Source organism: Neodiprion fabricii, chromosome 6 (assembly GCF_021155785.1).
Source record: "Neodiprion fabricii isolate iyNeoFabr1 chromosome 6, iyNeoFabr1.1, whole genome shotgun sequence".
NCBI lineage: Eukaryota > Metazoa > Arthropoda > Insecta > Hymenoptera > Diprionidae > Neodiprion > Neodiprion fabricii.
Genome location: NC_060244.1, coordinates 25,532,801 through 25,555,070, shown reverse-complemented (window position 1 = coordinate 25,555,070; position 22,270 = coordinate 25,532,801). Strand labels below are relative to the sequence as shown.

The following is a 22,270-nucleotide window of genomic DNA, read 5'->3' as shown; positions in this document are numbered from 1 at the left end:
GATCGTGTAAATCGCGCCTTTCATCGTGCAAATCGTTCTTCGCAACCGCGGTGCACCCGTCCCAGAATTGGTTTCCGGCGATACACGATTTTTCGTTTTTCTCCTTTCTTTTTCCAAGATTGGTTTCGTCGCCGAGCCGCGCCGATCCTTTCACTCATACTCCGCACCCCTTTGTACACAATTTTTATTTATTCCCCGTTCCTCGCGACCTCATGAATTATTCCCCCAGTCCTCCCCTTCCTCCCCAAGGCGTGGGCGAAAATTTTTTAGCAAGTAACGGGAAACGGCCCAGGACTCGCCGTGGTGCGGAAGTATGGACGTTGAAGGACGGACTGAGAAACTGTGGAACGAGATAACTTTCCGCGAATCGTTGCGAACTCGCGTCTGAAAGACCCTTTCGAAATAATTCGAGTTGCACGCACTCTCGAAGCTTGCGAATTCTGGACGGTTAATTGAAACACCTAGAAGGACAATCGGAGTAAATATCCGCGCTCTCCCGTATCCTCGAGGTTCCTGCAGCAGGCCTCGGGATTCTACCGTGGAAGTTTATACCGTAACGGGCAAGAATTCCGGCTTTATCGTGCAACTCTGATCTAGCTCTCCCTTTCCACACGTGTAAGTATCCCGCGCGCATTATCGACGTTGCCAGCTTGCAGTGACACGCGCTCCATTAATTTCCCGCGGAAATCACCGAGACCTGATACAAAGAGGAAAAATTTCTCGACTGCTGATATTTTTTCACAGGTAGCTAATCGACCCTGGAATTATTTGCTGATTATACAGCCGGATCATCGCCGTCGGGGTGAATCAAAAATCACCGACGCCGGCAATTCCGTTCCGGAATCACGCGATCAACTTTTATTTCTCTCTTCCGTGGAAAAAAGAACAAGAGAGAGATAGAGAGAGAGAGAGAGGGATTCGCGGCATCGGCTCTACGTGGCGATTTAAATACGCGTTTCGTTCGTCGAGTTTCCGATCGTTTCACCCCCTAGATCTATTATATATTCATTCAGCTTCGCTTTTGCCCCTCGATGAAACTTCGAGGAAAAGAAAGCGAACATATTGAATCCCATTTCTGTATGCATGCGGCTCTGAAAGCGACTGTTTACATCTCGGAAATCGACTGACGTTGTAATCCTATGTTTTATTTGATGATTATTTTTTTTTTTCCACCGGGAATTTTGTAGATCAGATTTTTTCTTTCGGGAATATTTTCGTTTAAAAATTTCCGTACAGTACAGTTTATCAGTCATATTGCGTAAAATGTTGGTAAGAATTTCGGCAGTTTGTCTTTTTTTTAACAATCTATAACGGCGTTATATCTGTACACAGTGAATAGACATTAAAAGCTTTTCAAATTTGTTTCCAAATCTCTGAGGTTCGAGGAAACGTTAATTGAATAATTACAAGCGAGCGTGAAGTGCTCAATTTGGAAGAAAGTTTAGCGGTATTTAATTCGTTTACAAAGTTTATTTGCAAAGCAACTAAATGGCGGAAGAGTAATTATCTCACCGATGTGACAGCCGTCGAGTTGTCGGAGTTTCTTTCGAAGAATTGAGGCTGTGATAACATGGGTGAAATATGGGGTACCGTCGGCGAGAAACAAAGGCGAAGAACGCAACAAGGGGAAATAAAAAAGAAAATGCAAGGGAGAATTTTACACTCCACGCACGTTTTCAAATTACCCGGGTAATTCTCGATTGGAATTTAAAATCCGCCCTCAAACTCTGAGCTCTAAGCAATTACGCGTAAGTATTGGATAGGCGCGAAGTTTCCGGAATTCCATTAAACAACAAGATTATTCTGGTACCCTGTGACAATTTGATATAAATAAAATACACGCGGAGCTTTGATTGTGAGCAGATGTCATTTATTGTCAACAAAGTAACCACGAATCTGGTGCTTTTTTGTTTACGTATCGGGTTGACCTAATCCTAATTGTGAGACGAAAGGTTTTTGTGAAAAACCTACGTCCACCTCTTTTCATATTTGTCAAAATTTTGACCACTCGTTTCGACGACGAATTATTTAAAAGATATAAGATTAAATAATTTTTCACCTAATAATTCCACGATGTTCTGTACGTATTTTTGTAATTCTCGAGGAACCAATTACTGGATCAAAGCCTTTAATAGTCTGTTATATTCGTCCTCTTCAGCCGCGGGTTGTAATATTCGCGTCGTTACGTACCGACGTGTATACGCAGCGAATCACGTAGGTACACAGCAAAATTAATCTGCGCCCACTTAATTGACATAAGATTACACACTGTGAGTAGGTGAACCATCACCTGTTCGCATTGTTTCCTTGTAGTAATCGTGCATCCCAAAATTCCAATACATATAACTACACTCGACGCGTTATCTGCATTTTGGAAGCAGGCGTTCTTTCCAGGACATGCGATTTCTTCATTCTGGCGTATTTTTATTCGCTCTCGATCAATGCATTAAAAAAAAACAACAATAATAATAATTGCAACATTCTACAAAATAATTTCTGTTCGTCTCTTTCCGGTTACAGATCGAATAATATTTTCCAAATTCATGAATCACAATTCTTCAATTAGAAATTGTACGAAATTGCTTGGATTAATTCTTTTAATAGTCAGCGTAGATTGTGAGAAAAAATGTTGGTGATGTTTGATAAAAACTATTTCGACAGAAATTCCTTCGACACGCACTATATTAAATGGTATTATACATTTATACTTAGTATTTGGCAAGGGCGATCAATCCCCGAAAAGGGATTTGAAAACTTGGAATCACGTCCCTGTCGTGAAAAGTTTGAGCTCGAGTTGTTTTTTTATTTTATTTTACGAGTGTAATATTTTTCTTCTCTTTGTTTTTTTCCTCCCCCCTCCCCCCCTCCCCTTCTTTTCTACCCTATTTTCTCAAGTTTCCATCCATTCCACGCGTGCGGTACGAACAGCAGCTGGCCGATGGTTTCATATAAGATTTTTGATACCTTACAGGTTCATTCGAACTTTTCTCACGTGTGCAAACTGTCAAGTATTTTTTCAAATATCTTTCCGCATGTGGGTGGAAGGAAAAATCGAATTAAAACAATGACGCGCAGTGGTGCTCGAATCGATGTTTTTTGGGGGAGTGGATTAAAGTGCATCACGGTGAACGGTGCGGTTGGCGAATAACTTATAAGCTGCAAAACTTTTCTATTATCTCTTTTCTCGCAGCTGACGCGACGCTGTGGGATCATGGCTTATAGTTGTCGCGTCTGGCGTGTAGAAAAGAGCAAACCCTTGCAAAGGGGAGTTTTAAGCCGGGCTTTTAAACCGTTTTTTACCCTTTGTTTCGGAAGGAAGTGTAACGGAAAGGCGAAAAAGTCGTGAAAATAGAGAAGAAAAAAGGGTAAATTTCCTCGATGTCCCGCCCGGAACGAAGGCAGGATGGCACGAGAACGAAAGTTTCTTGCTGCGGGAGGGGGAAAAGCTCGGGACGGTAGTTTTCGCCGCTGCGAAAGGAGATTAAAAAGCCAATTTCAGCTGCGACGCGCAGGGTCTTTAGTTCTCGGCAAGCCTGCAAGTTCCCCGGGGACGATCGCACTTCCTGCCGAGGTGCGCCATCTTAATACGTCGTAAAAAAACCCATGAGCGGCATCGTGACCGGGGCACGCAAGACACGGAACTGTAATAGCTTCGCGAGATTTTCGATCTTGTGTTAACGGGGGGAAAAAGTACGTAGGAAACAAAAATGCGTTAAATGAAATCCCCCAAAGCGGCTTAAAGGGAAATTGTAAGCTTTGTAAGCGTCGAATTTCGGGGTATAAAGGTAAAAATGTTTGTAGGTAAAATCGGGAAGTATAGAAAATTTGAAAATCTGTGAAATAGATCTTTGGATTTTCAAGACTTCGGTATTGCTACACTTCTGTTCGATTCTTCCACGCACTTTCACCCCTGCGTAAAAATTTCAAAATCTAATACGCCCTCGCATTTTCTCAGTTGAAAAAATCAGGAAGAAAGGGTGGCTGCCGAGGGTGTTCGTTCGGCATACCCGCGACAATCGGGAGTAATGAGAAATAAAAGACACAATTTTCAACCCCGAAGACGACGGCTTACAGGATTGTGGAACGAAATTCAATTACCAAAGTGGTCAGATTCAATTGTCTTTATTGACGATTTGCCGGTTTTTATCACTCCCCAGCTCGCTCGATGTCTTTTCTTCGTTCATTTCCGCGCACGTTTTACCCCGTTCGTAAAAGTTTCCGCAACTCGGCGTCGGACGAACTTTACATCTATAAATTTGAAAACTAGGTATCCGGCACTTTACGTGCGACGCGTCGTACGTTGTGTCCGCATTTCGCAAATTGAGGCAACATCAGGACTGACCACCGGTTTATTAACGTTAATGAATAATCAGTGCACGGCTTGTGCAAGCGCGTCGTGACGTTTTCCTGGATTAATCGTAAGATTAGAGTCCGTCGTCAGATTGCAGTTGGTACGGGACGCGGGGTTAAATTATCGCCACTCCGCTGCACTGACATAATTCTGACATAAATATATTGCAAGAATAAATTACGGCTGATAATCGCCGGCCAGACTTGAAGACCCGGAAGTTGAAAATTGGCATACAGATTTACCGAAAAACAATCTATCGAACAACACATAATTGCTCGGTAACGTGCCGACAATAAGTAATACATGTAGCGTCGAAACGGAGTTTAGAGTTGTTTTGTCTTTTATTACAACACCGAAATAAAATAAATAGTCAATTTACTTTTTGTTGCAATACTTTCAATTCTCGCGGATTCTTTTAGACAGTTCTCGCTGGAATGTCGGGTGACATAATTGAATCGCTTGTTTAATTTGTTAAATTTGAGACAAAGAATTCGTCGTAGCTTAATTAACGCGCTTTACATATATATATATATATATATATACATAGATATGCAATATATTAGTTTAGCGAGCGGCTAGGTACGTTCATATATATACACACGCAGATCTGTGTATGCGTATAAATCTTCAATCGCGCGTTCATTGGTATGCGTTTAATTACACCAGGTCCTCGCTCCTTTTAATTAAAAGATAAAAGATCCCTGACACAGTTTTAAAACCATAAGTATTTCAGAAGCGCTTTATGGTTTAACCATACCCGACGGCCTATGGCGACGTCGGCTCGGCTCGCGGGCTGTGTATACCCGATGGTAATTAAGTAATTACGCTCGAACGGAGTAAAAAGCTGCTTGCAAACTGTCGTCAAGGTGCGGACCTGCTACATGCTCGTAAACACGGCCTGTTATAAACTCTTCGCGGTAAACTTTATCGCAGTCATATTGCGTTTTACACGCTTACTGGATATTTCCCGAATTTGTATAATGAACAATGTGCCGATAAGCGAGGCGTGTGTAAAGAAAATCGTCAATTTTCTTACCGGTAAAAATTCGCAGAGCAATTTTTCTTTTACAGTTCTTTTGAATTTACTTGTTGTTAACTTGCTCTCGCGTTTTAAAATTTTTCAATATTCTTGTAAACATGTTACGATCGCTACGTTCGGTCACTTCCGATAATCGATCGCGTTACTTTGTCGCTGTGAACGGAAGAGAAAGGAGCGAGAGGGTCGGCAAAAGGGGAAACAAGAGAGAAGCATCCTCATAGAACCGTCGAAGCGTCGAGCCGAGGGATCTTCGCGTTGCCTTAGATACCCCTCGAACCTTCAAAGGCGGTGAAAATAATTTTTCAACCAAGATAAAACGAGGAAAATTATTGTTGTAAAGTACTTCGAGTACAGCGCGCAGCTGCGGCGCAATTTTTTAACAGAAGAATGAATTCGATAAATTTGTAAAGAAATCGATGGCGAGTTTCAAAATTAACGTTAAATTTCAACGCAATTTAGTAGGTACTCGAATGGTATGGGTGCGATATTTTAATATTCTTCGTTGTGATTAACTTCTTACACGGTTCAGGATCGAATTATCGTGGTAATTGACAATTACAAGTAATCAGAATATCGGCTGAAAGATAATCGGATCAACAGGTTACACTCTGGATTCGTCGTCGAGGCGTGGCCGGAGTCTCTGCTCATTTCAGGGAGATCAAAGCCGCATGAAACGAGATGAGGTTAACCGGGGTTAGCCGCTGCGTGAATTAGTTCCTTCGGAAATTCAAGTCGAAAGATAAACTTTTCCCGTTCCAAAAACAAGCTGCATTTATTGTAAGAAATATCAGTACGTATAATGCGTGTATCTTCACACACGTAATAGTTGAACCATAAAGAGAAGGAAAGAACGCTCGTTCATTGAAAATATAAGTTCGGAAAGCTTTGACGAAATTCGCGTCCGCGTTTATTTGAGCTTTCATCTCCCGGCCGTGAAAGAGATTAGATGATACAAAAGAGAAAAAGAGGAAGCGGGATTAGAGAAAAACGAGAAGTAAAAATAACCCCCTTTTTTCATGAAAATCGCGAGATTCTTATCGTTTCGGTTTGCTACTTTATTCGACTATCCGCACATATTTGTTCGCCGAATTACAATCTCGGCTGGTAGAGTTTTCTGACGGTGGGCAAAGACGATGAGACAGATGAACTCGCTGATAAGGATTCCATTACTCGCCTACAGCCCTTCTCTTCCTCTTTTTCCCTTTCTCTCACCCCTTCGCCCTCTTCTTCAGTCTTCATTTTATCGATGGAAGCCAACGCCGCTTCCTTCCAGATAATATAATCGCTGTATTACCCGGCTAACCAATTTCCGACGTTCTCTTTAGCGCAAGGATCTTATAACGATCTAATAATCCTCCAACGCAGCGGAGAATTATCGGCAATTAAATTGGTCCATTGGCCATTTTATGACGGAGACTAAAATCACGGACAGTAGGCGCGAATTTTTCGCTTTGTTTCCTCACCGCACATGAATCTATCTTTTTTCGTCGAGGTCGATTCTGCAAACACGACTTTTTCTCCGTTCCCTTCGCTGCGGGGGAAAGAGATTAGGAAGCAACTGCTTAACAACGCTGTAATTTCTTCTCCCTTTTTTTTTTCATCATCCTTACGAAAGAGATTTCGATTGCCACAGGATTGTTTGGATCTTAACTCGGTGGTTTGGAGGGCCGAGAACAAACACGGAGGGATTCCTCGATTCAGATAATTGATTAAATACCAAACGCCTCCGTCTTTGTTTTCTCTCTTCTTTTTTCAACCGCGAACAAGCTCGAGGCTCTTTTCTTCCTCACTTATTTGTCTTCCTTCCTCTAATTCCTTACTAATTCCGTCTTCTGAACGACCGAGCATCGGTTTCTTTTTCCATTAAACCATCGATTGTGTCTGCACAGTTTTCTCCGGCACGACAAATCAAACAACTTATCAAGTTAATTATATCAAGTTTCAACCCACTTTGAAGACTCGTCACAAAACAGGAGGATAAAAAAAAAAACAGTTTCAAAGTATTTCCATTTAACGAACAATTCTCTAAGAAAATGTATAAGATTGCCGTAGAATGATGATATATAATAACACAGCGGGTAATTTCAATTATGTTTGAGGACGCAATGAACGAGATAGAGAGAGAGAGAAAGAGAGAGAAAGAGAGAGGGAGAAACAGGGGAGGAGAGACAGGCGGAGACCTCGTAGGAAAAGTTCGGAAGTTCCCTGACGTGATGAAACCGTTCTATAATACCCACATTACTCTACCTTTTGAAATGAAAATTGAACGAGAAGTGAAATATTTTCCAAAGATATCTGCAGGATTCTCAAAAAAAAAATCGTGCAGCTTTCCTGCAAATTTTCGAACGCGTTACATCTTCTCACTATTCGAAGCACCGCTTGTTGTTAGACTGATCGAGCTTGTTAATTCCTAGCCGAATTTGACGAAAATATCGCCCTTCTGCTTATTTGCCAATTTGTCATTAATACGCGGCTGCTGCTACTTGATCAGACTTCAAAGTCAAACGCTCGTTCCAGTGAGATTCTGGCTGCGAGACTGCAGACCCTCGGCTGGCATTCTGGATCGAGGAACTTTTGCCGGGTGGCTTGAGCCAATTTGTTATCCCATGAACCGGGACCGCCAGGGAGTGACGAGTTTGATTTACGACCTGCACGGTATAGAAGCCGGACCCGTAAATCCCTCTCCGCGGTTCCAAAAGCTGCACGACTCGGGTTGTACTCCTTGCCTGAAAATCCGCATCTTTCGGAAGACGTCGATCCGCGCGACTAGCGGGGAAAGGAGAACTTCCCACCTCGTCAACGTCGATCTTGTGCCTAATTCTTTTTCAATATTTACCCAGACCAATTCTCCCCACCAACGACTTTGAAAAAGACTCCGATGGTGCGGAAGTGCTTCCGGCGTTTCCGGATGACGGATTAACGCAGGTTTATTCGACCCAGAGCTAAGTTCTTGTTACGCACACTCGCTCAAGTCCTTCGCATTACGCGGACTAAAAACCGTCCTATAAGCTTGAGGATCATTAATGAAGCCCAACTTATGCGAAACATGCCCAACCGCTGGGGCCAACTTCGTTCGAGGTACTAAAGTAGTTTATATCCTGAATGATGAGCCGCACGTTTCAGGTCGTACATGTAAGAGAATTATACCGGCTGACGAATGTTCAGCTGACTATGAGTCATTTTCCCGAGTCAATTGAAATGGCTTCTGAGCGTAATTTGCGACGCGGAGATGCCTAGACAGTGAAGTAAACCACGTAACTCGGTTCTATTTGGAGGCGTCTTGCTTCCAACATCTTTTTCTCCTTTTACCCTTTCGCAGGCTCGGCAGCAAAGGTACTTTGAGGGCGAGCCACTCGGCCCCCGTGTTTCTCCTCGGCACGCCCGACTAACTAGCACCACTCTGGCTTCAACAGCGTCTTATAGGATCACTCGCCCATCCGCATTCGCGCACTTTACGGTAACTCGTGATACTCGAGGGAAGCAAAAAACTGAAGAATAAAAAATAAAAGAAGAGAAGAGCAACGGCGAAGGACGAAACAACAAGGATGTATAATAAAGAAAGTGATAAATCCACGAACGTCAGACTCCGTTCTCCAATACCTACCAGCCGGTGAGTCCTCGTTTGATCGATGAAAAAAAGACCGTCCTTCTTCATGTCGAGCGAAGAATTTGCAAAGGAGAAGAAAATAAAGTAGACAAATGACAAAATAAAAATCAAACAACGATGTAACAAAGGGGCGAGAAAAAAATGACCGGGGCGAGCCGTTATGGTCAACGAAAATTGGGATATAAATTTCAATCCTTCCAATCCGTGTACGTACGTAATTACACGTATGTCTGTATCAGTGAACAGAAACGTCTGCTCACGTTCTGTTCGAATTGCGAGAGCAAGAAAAAAAAATCGAAACTGGAAAAAATAATCTCTAACTGTATTTTGGATATTATTTTCATTTTTCGTTCGTTGAAATTTTGAGAAAAAATAACTCTAAACGGATTGGCCTGGCCCGTAACGTCGAGGCGTAATATATAGAGTGATATGTTTTCGTCGAAGATCGAAGGTAAACTACCCTCGTCAAGCCCTTCGTCATCTGCCACGTTTTTCTTCCGCCAAGTTACCAGCCAGCTAAGTAATATCATAACGATAGATTCAGGCAAAACCTCGATCGGTTTGGGTCGAGAATTTTCTTGTTGATAATTTAATGAGCCAGTCGCGGATTGATGCGGGAAAAATCTGCGAGACCTACTCGAAGAAAAAAAGGAACGGTGATAAAGACAATGAAAGAAAGGGAAAGAAATTTGGAGAACATCTCGTCTCACACAGACAGGACTCAATGGCTCGAAAAGGTCCGGCCGGCATCCTCTGTTCCTGAATGATGAAGACAACGGCCAATATCTTGGACTAAGGAACGAAGGAACGAAAGGACACGGTGTCGCACCCTACTCCAGAGATATCGGTCTGCGTCGAGGACCCGAGGCTCGCAGCCACGGTATATCGAAGGATATCGATATTACTACACGTCGAGCGCAATAGTCTGACAATTGGACTCCTCTCTCACCGGGCGTCGGGTATTCCCGCACTTTTTCTTATTCCTTTTCTATTTTTCTTGTTTTTTTTTTCCTTCTCTCAACCTTCCTTCCCCCTTTTTTATCTCCATTCACCTCTGACATTCGTTCGTTTCCATTACCCCGACGGCCGTCTTGAATTGCGCGATGTTTTCTTTTTTTTCCTTTCTTACCTTTCACCCTTTGCCCATGCAGTGATGAGTAGAATGTTTAAAAAAGAAACATCCATTTATTTCTTCATCCCGCTTCAATTTGCTCACAAGAGAAGGAAAAATTAAACGAATTTCCCCAAAATTATAGCGCTCTATTTGCAGGAGATGGAATGAGATTAAATATACGAATTTAAAGTTGTACCGACGAAGTACTGAAAGAGATTTTGATCGTATTAATATTGTTAGTATATCTTGTTTCAAATTTACTTGAAAAATGATTTTTAACGCTACCTGCTTCAGCCTCGTGATCAACTTACGAGTGGATATCAGCTGGACGTTGATTTTCCTCCCGAAATACATATACGCTTCAATTTTGAAAACCCCACGCGTCACTGAGCTTCCAAAAATCCTTTCCGAAGTCTTTTGAACAGCTTCGTCAACCCGTCAGGCTCAATAATTAGTGGTAAATATTTGCAGAGCAATTAAACACGAGTGAAATTGTCTGCTGCGCAAGGCTTTAATGCTCGTTTAGAGATGTCGAGCATCGTTTGCGTGTGGGGCAGTTTCACGCAGAGTAAGACACCATCTCAAAGTGCAGACAGTTAAGGGTGGATGGGCACATGGACAAACATACAGCGATGTACCTGGATTTACATGCCCCGGTCCGAGCTACAGGGTGGAGGGATTGTTTTATGCGAGTTTGAGCAAAGTAAATAGAAAGTTGGAACTTGAGGAGCGACAAATCTGCAGAGACGCCTCAACGCCTTGAAAAATTGCCAATAAACACGCAACGAGAGACGTGAGACCGTTGATCGATGAGCCTGCAGTTCACTTTTCCACCGTAAGTTCATATTTTCTTTCTTACTTTTCTTATCTGCGGTAGACTTCTCCTCGATTTATCGTTTCATCCATTTTCCTAAAAAGAGATCCGTTTCTGGGACATTATGTTACAGATATATGTCGGCCAATATCCGTTCGGCGACTTTACTAATAGCTGTATATTTCGAAAGATCGACTATGCGAAAATATACCGTTTGTTTCTTTCGTCGGTGCGATTAATTCATCTCGCAAACTTGGGTCCCTTTAGTTATGGAAGCTTATCTCGGATCGTCGTCCCCTTCTTCTCTACATTATACTCCCCGTCTTTTCATCCGCGCGAATCGTGTATACGTTCATTGGTTTCTTCCGATCGCAAGCGACAAAAGTATCTCGAGGTTGTATAGGAGAAGCCAGGGGCAAAAAAATGAGAATCGAAATAACGTACTACGCGGAGGGTGAAAAACAAAAGTAAAAAAAAAAAAAAAATAAGAAAATTTAACAAAAATAAGAAAAAATCTAATCACAGTAAGAAAAAAAAAAACGATGTATCTAAATAAAACGTTGTATTTCATATTTTGTGGATAAATCCAGAGAAGTGTATAAATATATACAAGATGTGTATACACGCGTATAAGACGACAACAGATATGCAAACGCCGAAGGGTGGAACGTCCAAGGGCTCTAAAGTCAGGTGTATACCACCCTCGATATAACTCAATTCTTCGAAAACCAATCTCCGAAACGGTATCACTCGCTATTTTCCTTATCGCCTTACGGCGCGATAATTTACTTTTTTCCCCTTCCTTCTCTCCTCTTCTTCCTCTCTCTCTCTCTCTTTCTATTCGTGACCGTCGTTAACTTTCACGAGAATGCGAAGGAATTTTTCTCGTTCCTTTTACGACCCCGTGTTCTCCCGCCATTCAACTGCCTTTTTCTCGCACCCCATTCGCCGGCTCTTCAAAGGGGGTGTTAAATTTTTTAGCAACACTTTTCACCGTCATCCTTCAATTATTTTTATTGTTCTTGCAATCGGCGATGCATCGTTCGCGCTAGGAACGAAACAACGCGGATAAAAATAAATAAACATAGATAGATATTTTAGCGACGTAATTTCGTTTCTCAAATTCTCCACGTTCTACTTCACATCGGTGTTGCTGTGTTGTTATATCTCGTGGATCCTGCGGTGGTAACTGACTAGGGTGCTCAGAGTTTGCGGTTATTTTTATCCGATGTTCCCTTATATCCGAACCCCGGCTATGTTCGGTGACCCGTAACGCGTGACACATGACCTTTCGCTGGCACGGTTAGAGCATCCGTGCAGCGGTTCACGCAACGCGACACGCATCTCGTGCGGAAAATAGAAAGGTGAATTTTTCGAACAACCGGTGTTCAATTACCGAATAGAAAAGAATCGGCGGGCAGTTATCACACCTGTGGATCACGCGATCTCTCCAAGCGAGTGTGGAATTCCAATTACGTAGAGCTGCCGGGAATCACCTGATGTTTGTTCAATCGTATACGAATGAATAAACCATTGGAGAAAATCGTTGGTCGTTTGCTCGAGCGGAATGAGTTCGGAGGGCTGACATCCTCGAGGACCGTCGAGGAAAATTGTTATCGAGCTGTGGGCGCAGGGCTGTTTATGTTTCCGAAGGAAATTCCATGCGTATGAAAATAGAAGAGGAAAAATATTTTTCCTCCCTCCCGCTGTCTCATTCTCTTACATTTGATTTTTGCTTCCACGTTTCTTTCACCACCACCCACCCTTGCGTATTGTAATTTATACATACGGTACAGTCAAGATTCCGCCGGGCATGACGAAAATTGGAGAACACGAGAGGGAGCAGAATTCACTCCCGTCTTCGAAGAAGAAATCAATCCAAATCATTATACTGCAGATTTAATACGAACGACTAATATTGGCTCGTGAATTTACGTCCCCTCTTACATTCGCGATGATCAAAAATTTTTCCAGATGCTGATAAAGCGACGCTTGAATCTCCGACCAGTTCCTCGAGACGAAACGAATACCTTAATCCGATCGAGTTATACCCGCCGACTTGCAATCCGCCCGCCACTCTCGCCTCCGGCCTCGAATTTCGAGTTTTATTTATGCGAAGAAGTGATTGACGGTTTATTTGCAGGTAAATACGGGGCTTATCGATCGAGCGTAAACACCCGATGATTGGTCGCCGTCTCACAATCAGCCGAGAATCGTTTGACTTTCTTTAAAAGAAATGTCCTCACGGTTATACGTCGAGGGTGTGGGGCTGGTTTTTGCGAAAATTTAATTTCGGCCAAGTGGCGTGATGCGCGCGGATAATTCCAAGCACGAAGCTCTGCTTCTTGACGCGATCAGTTCCACCCCCTCAAGATGCGGTGAAAATATGCCAATTATATGCAGAACGGGGCAGAAATCCGTTTCGCATAAATTGCCGCGATAAAACCGCTCTGTCGAGTTTCGGATCAGGTCTCGGGTACTTCTTCAGCGGATCGGCAAAGTCGATTCACTGGCCGCAAACGAGTATAAAACGTCGGTTTACGGCCGCGCTCGACGCAGGTCAGGGTGAAACCGCGTCACCGATTCTAGGACACGTGTGCACAGAGGTGCAAAATTCAAATCCATGCATCGTTCGATATCCAGTTCCAGGCTCCCGTGAAACGGCCGGTGAGCTTGCGGGAAATTCAGGAAAAGCTCGCAACGGGCCTCGAAGCAATGCGATGCAAAAACCGTGTCCCCTCCGGCTTTGCGAACCATAAAACGAGAAACTCGAAAAGAAAAACGATCGTTTCACCGAGCACGCTGCAGGCTGCTTCCTGTCTCCCGATCCTCATTTCGACCCTTCAACTTTCGCCTCCCTTTAATCTTCGGCTTTCTTCACAGAATCCGAGAAGTAATGCGGGGACGCATGCTTTTGGGAAAATTCGCACTTCCTTCACGTATAATCGTGTATACTTGTTCTTCTGATTTCTCGAAACATTTCTTACGGTAAGAAGCAGTTGAAGCCGGTGGAATTAACGAGAAAGCTTGCATAAAGCATCTAGGATTAAGCATTGTCAATTTTTCAAAAAACTAGGGAACAATGAATTCATCTTAGTTAGCTTCGTGAGAATTATATCTCGTGTTGAAAACATGTCAGCGAAACAACATTTCTTGCCGTTGTTTTTTCTTTTTTTAAACTGATATACATCGCAATTGTTTTAAAAATCTTTTAGGTTTGAAAACAAAACTGCACAATGTGGATAATAACTGCGAACTCGGTAAGTGTATATTTCGCAAGGGGTTAAATAAGGGCGTGAAAATAGAAGCATTAAGCGTATGGCTGGCTCATTATTGAGGGAAAAATAAGGGATAAAGAGGGGAAAACGAAGGGGAATTATAAGGGATCCCGCGGTCCTCCCAACGCACGCAATATTTATTGCACGCACGTATTTATTATATCCCTAACGGCGTGAGCACGGTTATAATGATCATCCCGTGTGCTAACCCTCGTTAGAGATCTTCGGCGAGAGTTAAAGGCTCCCAATGGATCGCAAGACTCGAGATTTATGAGCCTGCTGCAGAAGTAGCGAATAAAAGAAGAAACTTTTTTGGCTGCAGCTGACTCTGCACGAATCAATATCCTTCTGTCCCCTTACACTCTTCATAATACCAAGAAGCGATGTTTTTTCACCACAGATCTGACCACAAGGGGGTGAAAAATGGATGCCGCATTATCGGAAGAAAATAAATTCAGCGTATCGTTGTGAATTATACGCGTAAGATCCTAACAGGCTATTTCTGCAGGTTCAAATTTTGACTGAATCTCTAAGGGCTGGTATTCAATTTTCGGTTTCACGTCAACGCCGCTAAATCAGTTGCAATTAGGCGGGAAAATCGCCGACGCCGATTATGGCGTCGCTGGACCGCGAAGTCTCGGTGTCAGCTACGTACCCTCGAGATTGGCAAGCAAAATTATGGTGTTTGCGGTCTGCAGGTGGGAAGTTTTCGTCCTCGCACCCGCGACGCGTCCAAGTCGTTTCGACCTTACAGTTTGCGCGATACTCCAGAGAGGGAAAGAGAGAGTAGAAAATTGACGTTGAACGGTAGCAGAAAATCCGACCGAGTTTCATGATAAGTGGTGCCCGATTAATTGTGATTTGAATGGTCTCGTATGCGCCCAGTGAAATGAAAATTAAGAAAACAATAAATCGCTCGAAGCACGGCTGAAAAATTGAAACTGAAGTTTGTTTCAATTGAATTTTGTTGAAAGAAAAGAAGTCTATTCGATTCGTATAACTTGAGGTATTGTCTAAAAACGTCAGCGGTTGAGGAGGAAAAAAAATTACACTCGTGTCAACGCTCTGAATATTTCAGTATTTCGAATTGTTGAATTGAAATTCGTGGATGCGAAATGATTTTCCACATCAAAGAGATACCGTTTGAATCAAGTTTAATTCTCTCGACTTGACCCGCAGCTGCTCAACTTCCGATCCTTCGTTTGATCGTAAATTTTATTTGTTTCGACGAATTATAATTTCTGTTGGACGTAAACGGAGCCGTAACTGCAGTCGACAAACTCTTTACCGGGACACTTGTAAAAAGTCGTGGAAAAAGGCGGTCGTAGTTGAACCCGGGCCAAGGGGACTGCGATTTTTTCACCGGAGTATAATCGGCGCGGTAGCGAAGTGGCGAGGGGGTTGAAAATTTGAATAATCCGAGAGCGTGCCGTGCTGAAGCGGAGATATTTGTCTGTACAAAACGCCGGGTTCCCCGGCTCGAGAGGCAGCCAAGAACCAGGAGGGGGTTAGTGAAAAGAAAAACAACGGGTGAAAAGCGGAGTAAAGGTCGAGGGTTGCGAGGGCTCGGAAAGATAGGCGAAGTCGGTATGTTGCGGGGCGGATAATTCGAGATACCAGCCGGGTGGGGGGGAACCCTTCGGCGATATGTTCTTGCCGTCGAGTCTGCAACCCCTGCAGCGAAGCGTCCTCGGGACGAAAAGAGAACAAACGCTGAAAGGGGCCGAGTCGGGAAAACGGGGAGAGGAATGGGGGGGACAGGGGACGGCATACGAATAGCCCTGCTTAACAAGTCGGTTGAATTGCCACTAGCCGCCCCTCGCCTCACTCTCTGTCAGCCCGCAGTCGCTCTCTCGCCATTAAACGCGACGTTACAATTCCCGGCTCGTGCTGAAAAAACGAAAGAACAAAAACTGACCCTCTGGAAATTCACGCTTCGGGGATTCGGACGTTTCGGCAACAAGCTTGCGTCGCGAATACACGCCGCGACATCAAACAGGGGTGAAATGAAAAGAAACGGGGAAGACCACCGTGGGAGTTCGATTATTCGGGCAAAGAGATCGAGAGCTGACGCTTTCGGTACTCTTAATTAGGTCACCTTCTAATTTACTCTCTTTACGAAACGGCCGGATACCTTACGCCGACCTTTGACGGCGATCGGGAAACGGAGGTGGACGGATTCACCCTGGCGGTCGTAACAACAAACGAAGGTTCGCCTCGTACGTGTCGAAGATTGAAAAGCCTCTCCCTTGAACCCGTATTCTCAAGGTAATTTTACCGAAGGTACGCAACAGCTGCGGTAGCGACATAAATTCAGTCTGCTGTAAACTCGTGCTATCTTTGACGTGTCGCGTCGTCTTGTAACACGCCCGTGTCGAGCGTTACAATTTCATCGTTGCTGCGCACATATGACGTACCCGCATTTAAAGGGGTCGAGTCGAGCGTTGAAGGTGTTCAATTTTTACGAAGAGCATAAAAATCCGGCCCATCCAAGAGAGGTGCGTTATTCTCTTCCTCTTTCACGTCCCATTCTCTCTAACGTAGCGTATACGTACATATATACCGCGAACTTTCCACCGAGTAGAAATCTGCGCGAGTACCGGGGAAGTAATCGGGACTATACGCAGATGGGAACCGGCCGAGGTATCCAAGAGCAGTCGAGGATTCAGCTCGGGGGATTCGGAGGGTGGATATAACGCGAAGTTTACAGCCGACTGAGTCTTGTGCCTCTTTGCCGGCGCCTCGCACAAACCCCGGCTCGACGCGGAGGTAACTTAACTGTGTTCAGACACGTTTGGGTGTAGAAAAAGGACGAAGATTCAGAAATATGCGCCAATCGGTCGAGGCGCGGTTCTGGGAGACGGAGAAAGCAGCTGCTCGTTAATTTCTTTGATCCCTCCGACGTTGGTTTCTTTCGCAAAAAGAATATGATAAGAGACGAAATCACGCGGGAAATGGGCAACAGCCGAATAGGGTTCGGATGGAAGGGTTTAAGGGGAGTGACTCTGCGTGAGAAGACGGACTGGTGAACGGTGGGAAGAAATCGAGGTCGGAATTCGGTAAAAATCGTATTATGCAAAGTGGCCTTTACGGTCGGTGGGCAGAGATTATTCAGACCCGAAATCTCTTCCAGAAGAGCGACACGTTTAAACTGTCCCATGAATCCTGAGGCCGAGGGTGGGAGATCCGGCGATTCCCTGCCTCGAAGAGAGGAGGACTACCGCGTTATATACGTTATGCATATCGAGTTCGGATAGTTGCGTCTAGTTCAATCTCCCGGATTGAAACGGTCCTAGCTGCCTCGTCATATTCTCTCCACGAAGATTCTCGCCGATGTAATTGGAAAAAAAATTCGATATATCAACCTCCCAGAGGACGTCGCATCTGTATAGAAAAAGTTGACCGGCGACAGGACTTTTCGTTTATTCACTTCTTTTTTATCGCTCGGGTCCGACTTTTTTCACAGCCAAAGATGGCGCGGTTAGACGCGGCAGTCACGGGTCGGTTTATCCCTCGAAACAAGGTTCCATTCATTGTTATTCTTTGTCAGAGTCTGTCGTTTTTGCCCGGTATCACCCCTATTCGTAACGCCGAACCTGTCGCGGATCTCGCCTAACGAAACAAACTAACGACATCTCGCCAAGATGATCCTTTGCTCGCTTTCATCCGTCCTACGATCCCTCGGCGCAAGTTTCACGATATTCGTACCTTGGGTGTGCTTCGATTCGACGAGTCAAAAGTGCGCGTTACGAGCAAGTACGAGGAGGATGATGATAAAACGTTAAAGACGAACTCACCTCCGGAAGTCGCGACTCCAGCAAGCGTATATGACGGGATTCATGCCGCTGTTAATCCACCCAAGCCACGTAACGGCGGCGGAAACAATTTCCTCCTGCCAAATACACCTCGAGCAGAACCCGGACCACAAGTTCACAACGAAAAAGGGAAGCCAACACACTATGAACACACCCATCACAATACCGAGCGTTTTCGCGGCCTTCTTCTCCTTCGCGAACTTGGCCAGTTTCCGCGAAAGCGAGAAGTTCTTTCCAAGGTGTTGCTTGTTGTTGATCCTCGTCGACGGCAGCCTGCTAAGCCCGTTGTTGTGCAGGGCGGTCAGAGGCTCCTCGAGGTCCTGAAGGTCCTCCGGAGTGCTCGAGGCTGTCCTGAACAGGTGTCGAGCGTCGGTGTTGGTGGCGCCGCCGCGGTGTATCCTGAGGGTGAGTTCGAGTTCGCCCGAGGCCATCATGACCTGCTTGGTACCGAGCTTCAGACTGCGCGTCTGTATGACCGCCGCGCGGTATATCCTGTAGTAGGTGAAGACCATGACGAAGAGGGGCAGGTAGAAGGATATGGTCGACGAGAATATGAGGTAGCCGAGGTGCTCGGTGAAGGGGCACTTGTCGTCGGGCACCTTCTCCGTGCGAACGGCTCGCCACCAGGCGATAGCGGGGAAGGAAATCGCGCTCGAGCAGACCCAGACAATGGCGATGAGGATCGCGGCCCGCTTCCGGCTCATCCGCATGGGGTAGGTGAAGGGGTCGGTGATGGCCCAGTACCGGTCGAGGCTGATCACGCAGAGGTTCAGAATGGAGGCGGTCGAGAAGAGGACGTCGAGGGACCGCCAGACGTCGCACCAGTCCGTCGTGAAGAGCCACTTGTTCTCCAGGACCTCGTATATCGCGCTGAACGGCATCACGACCAGACCCACGAGGCAGTCGGCGAAGGCCAGCGAGGTCACGAAGTAGTTCGTCGCCGTGTGGAGGTACCGCTCTCTCACCACGGCCAGGATGACGAGCATGTTCCCGAATACCGTCGCCACGGAGAAGAGGATCAGCACTATGGCCAGGCCCGCTCTGTCCGAAGCCAGGTTCCATAGGTCGTTGTAGCCCGTCTCGTTACCGCCGTTGGACGCGTTGTAGTAGGTCTTGTTCAGGTCGGTTCCGCCGCTGCTCGTTTCGCCATCTTCCGAACCGAGCAGGTAAAAAATATCGCTTTCGTTCATCTTGCACCCCGAGATGCGAGGAGGACGCCGAGTCCCTGCTTCCTCTGCCTGCAGGATATCAGGTCCAGGTCGGGGCTTCGGTCCCCCGTCTTTTCGCTCGTTTCGCGTGTCTTGTCATTCTTACTGATATCGGAGATTGCGCTCTTATCAGGCACGGGATTAATGCCGATCACGCCGCTGTCGGCCGATCCTCCGATCGGTATTCTCTCAACGCGATTGGAAACATTATCGGTCTTCTGATTTTTGTACCTTCGTTCGTTTCCGGCCCGAAACGGATGCCGAGATCCGAGTGATCCCTGATCTCTCTCTGACGATCGAGGGGATTCTTTTCTCTGTGAATTAAAGAAAAACCGCGCTATCGCAAGTACGCTGTTTTATCCATATTTCAAATATTTTATTCTCCTCTTTTTTTTTCTTTTTTCTTCTTTGTTGATATATTGCACTCGTGATATCGAACGAACCGTAAGTTTTAAGTTGTTACGTAATTCTCAATCAGAAATTAGATATTCGTCGAACGAGATCGAAAAATTAATTATTTTAGGATCCTCCGATGTTTTAAGTAGCTACTTTCGACGCACGATTATCAACAACCAATTCACTGGTCAATTAATAACTAACGTCACGATTTATGTATAGATTAAAATGATTTACTTTACGTGCTGGGAAATGAATAACGAGAAATGTATTCCGGCTAATGGATAATTTTAAACCGACCGAGGTTTCAGCTTCTCTGAATTTTTCTCTTCCTCTCACTCCTGTCGCTTTTTCCTCTATGAATTGTTTTCTTCCAAGTTTTGTTCGTTTATTCTTATATCGAGTATATTTTTCCCATGGCTTGCTCACATGGAATCTCACCTTGCGTCTCGAACGTTTTCTAAAATTTATGGCATATTGACGATTTTTCACAGCCTCATTTCTCTTCGTCAACAAAAATGGAAAATAATATTCCACCTCGTCACTTTAGCATGGCTTCGGTTTATCTGGGTCGAACAATACGTTTCACCTGCAACATAGGAAGCAAAAAATAAACCGATTTTACAATAAATCAATACGATGCTTAATATCTATACAGTTATTACACGTGTGTTATGATATTGGAAATTGATGAAATGAAAAATTTTCCATTCAATTTTTTTCACCAGTTGGACAATACATCAGGAACTTAATCAATTATCACAATCTGACCACGGTTCGAATAAATCCGTGAATTTACACACTGTGCGGGGACGTTGTAAAGCGTTACCGCTAATTGAACGGAAGATTAAAATCAATGTAATTGGGCTCTGTGAATTTAAATTGGTTCGGGGCTCTGTGCGGCAAAGTTGAGCTGAAAGCTGGATTTATTGGAATTCCGGGGAATCGAGACTTTTGTTATACTTTCCCGTTCTACCGGGACCAGAATTTATATGAATAGAGCCGCACGTTTTTTCTCCACCATTCAACTGGAAATCCTGCGCCGTGCGTCCATACATTTAATATGCCCTAAAATCGGACGGCTGAGTCGACAGCCAATACGAGAGGGAGAGAGAGAGAGAGATGAAGAAAAGTGAAAAACTATTTTTTACACAAGTGCGGATTCAGTCGACTATAAAAAACTGAAACGCACAATAGATGAAAAATTAATCAGAAACGAATAACGTAGTAAAAATAATTCGAGGAATCTGTCGTAGATGAAAACGCGTCGGAATCACGAATCCTTTCGCAGTTTCATGTACATGAATAATTCACGAAACGTGCAGTATACAAAATGTGGGACGTTATTATATCCCGGAAAACTCTTCCAGCTCACGTACGCGACGTACTATCTGTTTTAACAACATTTTTCCTGATAATTACGCAGAAGGGTTGAAGAAAATCCGAAGGTTACGAGGCCGAGCCAAGCGGTTATAAATTGGCTTGATACGGTCGCCGGTGCAGCAGCGAGAGGGTCAGTGGTTCTAATTTTAGTGTACTAATTTTAGGCGCAAAAGGGGCGCGAGGGAAGGTCCAAATCCCATGACGCGATTTCCGAGAAATTCACAGTGGAAAGTGTCAATCTAATTTTCCTACAGAGATAATTTTCCACGGGGATGAGAAGAGGAGAGGAGAGGAGGAGAAAAGAGAGGAGAGAACCGGCTCTCGACGCTCGCTTCTCCGCTTGCGTATACGCTGTAACTTTCTCATTGTCGAAAGATTATGTCTACATTATGTATATCAATATACGTATAGGTGTAAGTACCGTGTACTTAATTCAAGTGGTGAAAATGTTCGCTGTATTTGATGGAATAATTTTCGCGGAGTAAACTTTTCGAGAAAAATTTTCACTCTCTCACTCTCTCTCGCTGTCTCTCTCGTTCTCTTTCTCTCCGTCTACCGAGTTTCAGTGAGATAACGCGATCTCTTTCTCAGTAACAAATTGGTCGAGTGTGCCACAGCTGATAAAATGGTCTCGTTGCCAAAACCGGTTAAAAATGAACAAATCGTTGTCATCGACGATAATTTTTTTCCATTCCTCTACTTCCAATTTCTATGAATAACTTATTTTTCGTAAAACATAATCCCCTTTGGCCGAAATCCCTCGGTCGGCTTTTGATATTCCGCTGCCAATTTTATCTCCCCTGAACACACCAACGCGGCGGTGCGTCAGAATCGTCGAGGTTCAATTTCGCATAATTATTATCCTTTGTATCCTTCGTAAATATAATACAGAGAGTGGGTGGAATTCCCGACGCTACGCGATTTCTCTGTCGAGTGAAGCGTATACAGGGTTCCCTCAACTTCCAAACTCTCTATTCAATCCAAAATTTAGACGTATATTACGTAACCACAATCACTTTGACTCGAGCAGACAGCTACGCTGATACGCAAAAGGGAAGGAAGGAAAAGTAGGCTGACCGAACGGCTTGATTGAAAAGAAGGTCGCACGCGGTTACTAAAAATTTTTCTCGCTACGAATAATTCTCTCCGTACCATTCCGCGACCACGTTTTTCCCCAAGATTAAAACTTTTTTCAGCTAGCCTCGTTTCACAGAAAAGTCACGTTACGCGCGAAAATAATTTCCTCTGACCAGAATCAGATTAGA

At 44.4% G+C, this 22,270-nt stretch overlaps 1 protein-coding gene across 2 annotated transcripts in view; it reads right to left on the bottom strand.

Moving 5' to 3' along the window:
* Positions 1-19,743, bottom strand: part of LOC124185243 (dopamine receptor 2) — a 75,337-nt gene extending 55,594 nt beyond the window's left edge. For both annotated transcript variants that reach the window (XM_046575807.1, XM_046575808.1), the window contains exon 1: positions 18,001-19,743. In XM_046575807.1, the coding sequence (XP_046431763.1) occupies positions 18,001-19,208 (1,208 nt within the window). In that variant the 5' untranslated portion in view covers positions 19,209-19,743. The remainder of the gene's footprint in view (positions 1-18,000) is intronic.
* Between the last annotated feature and the right edge of the window lie 2,527 nt (positions 19,744-22,270).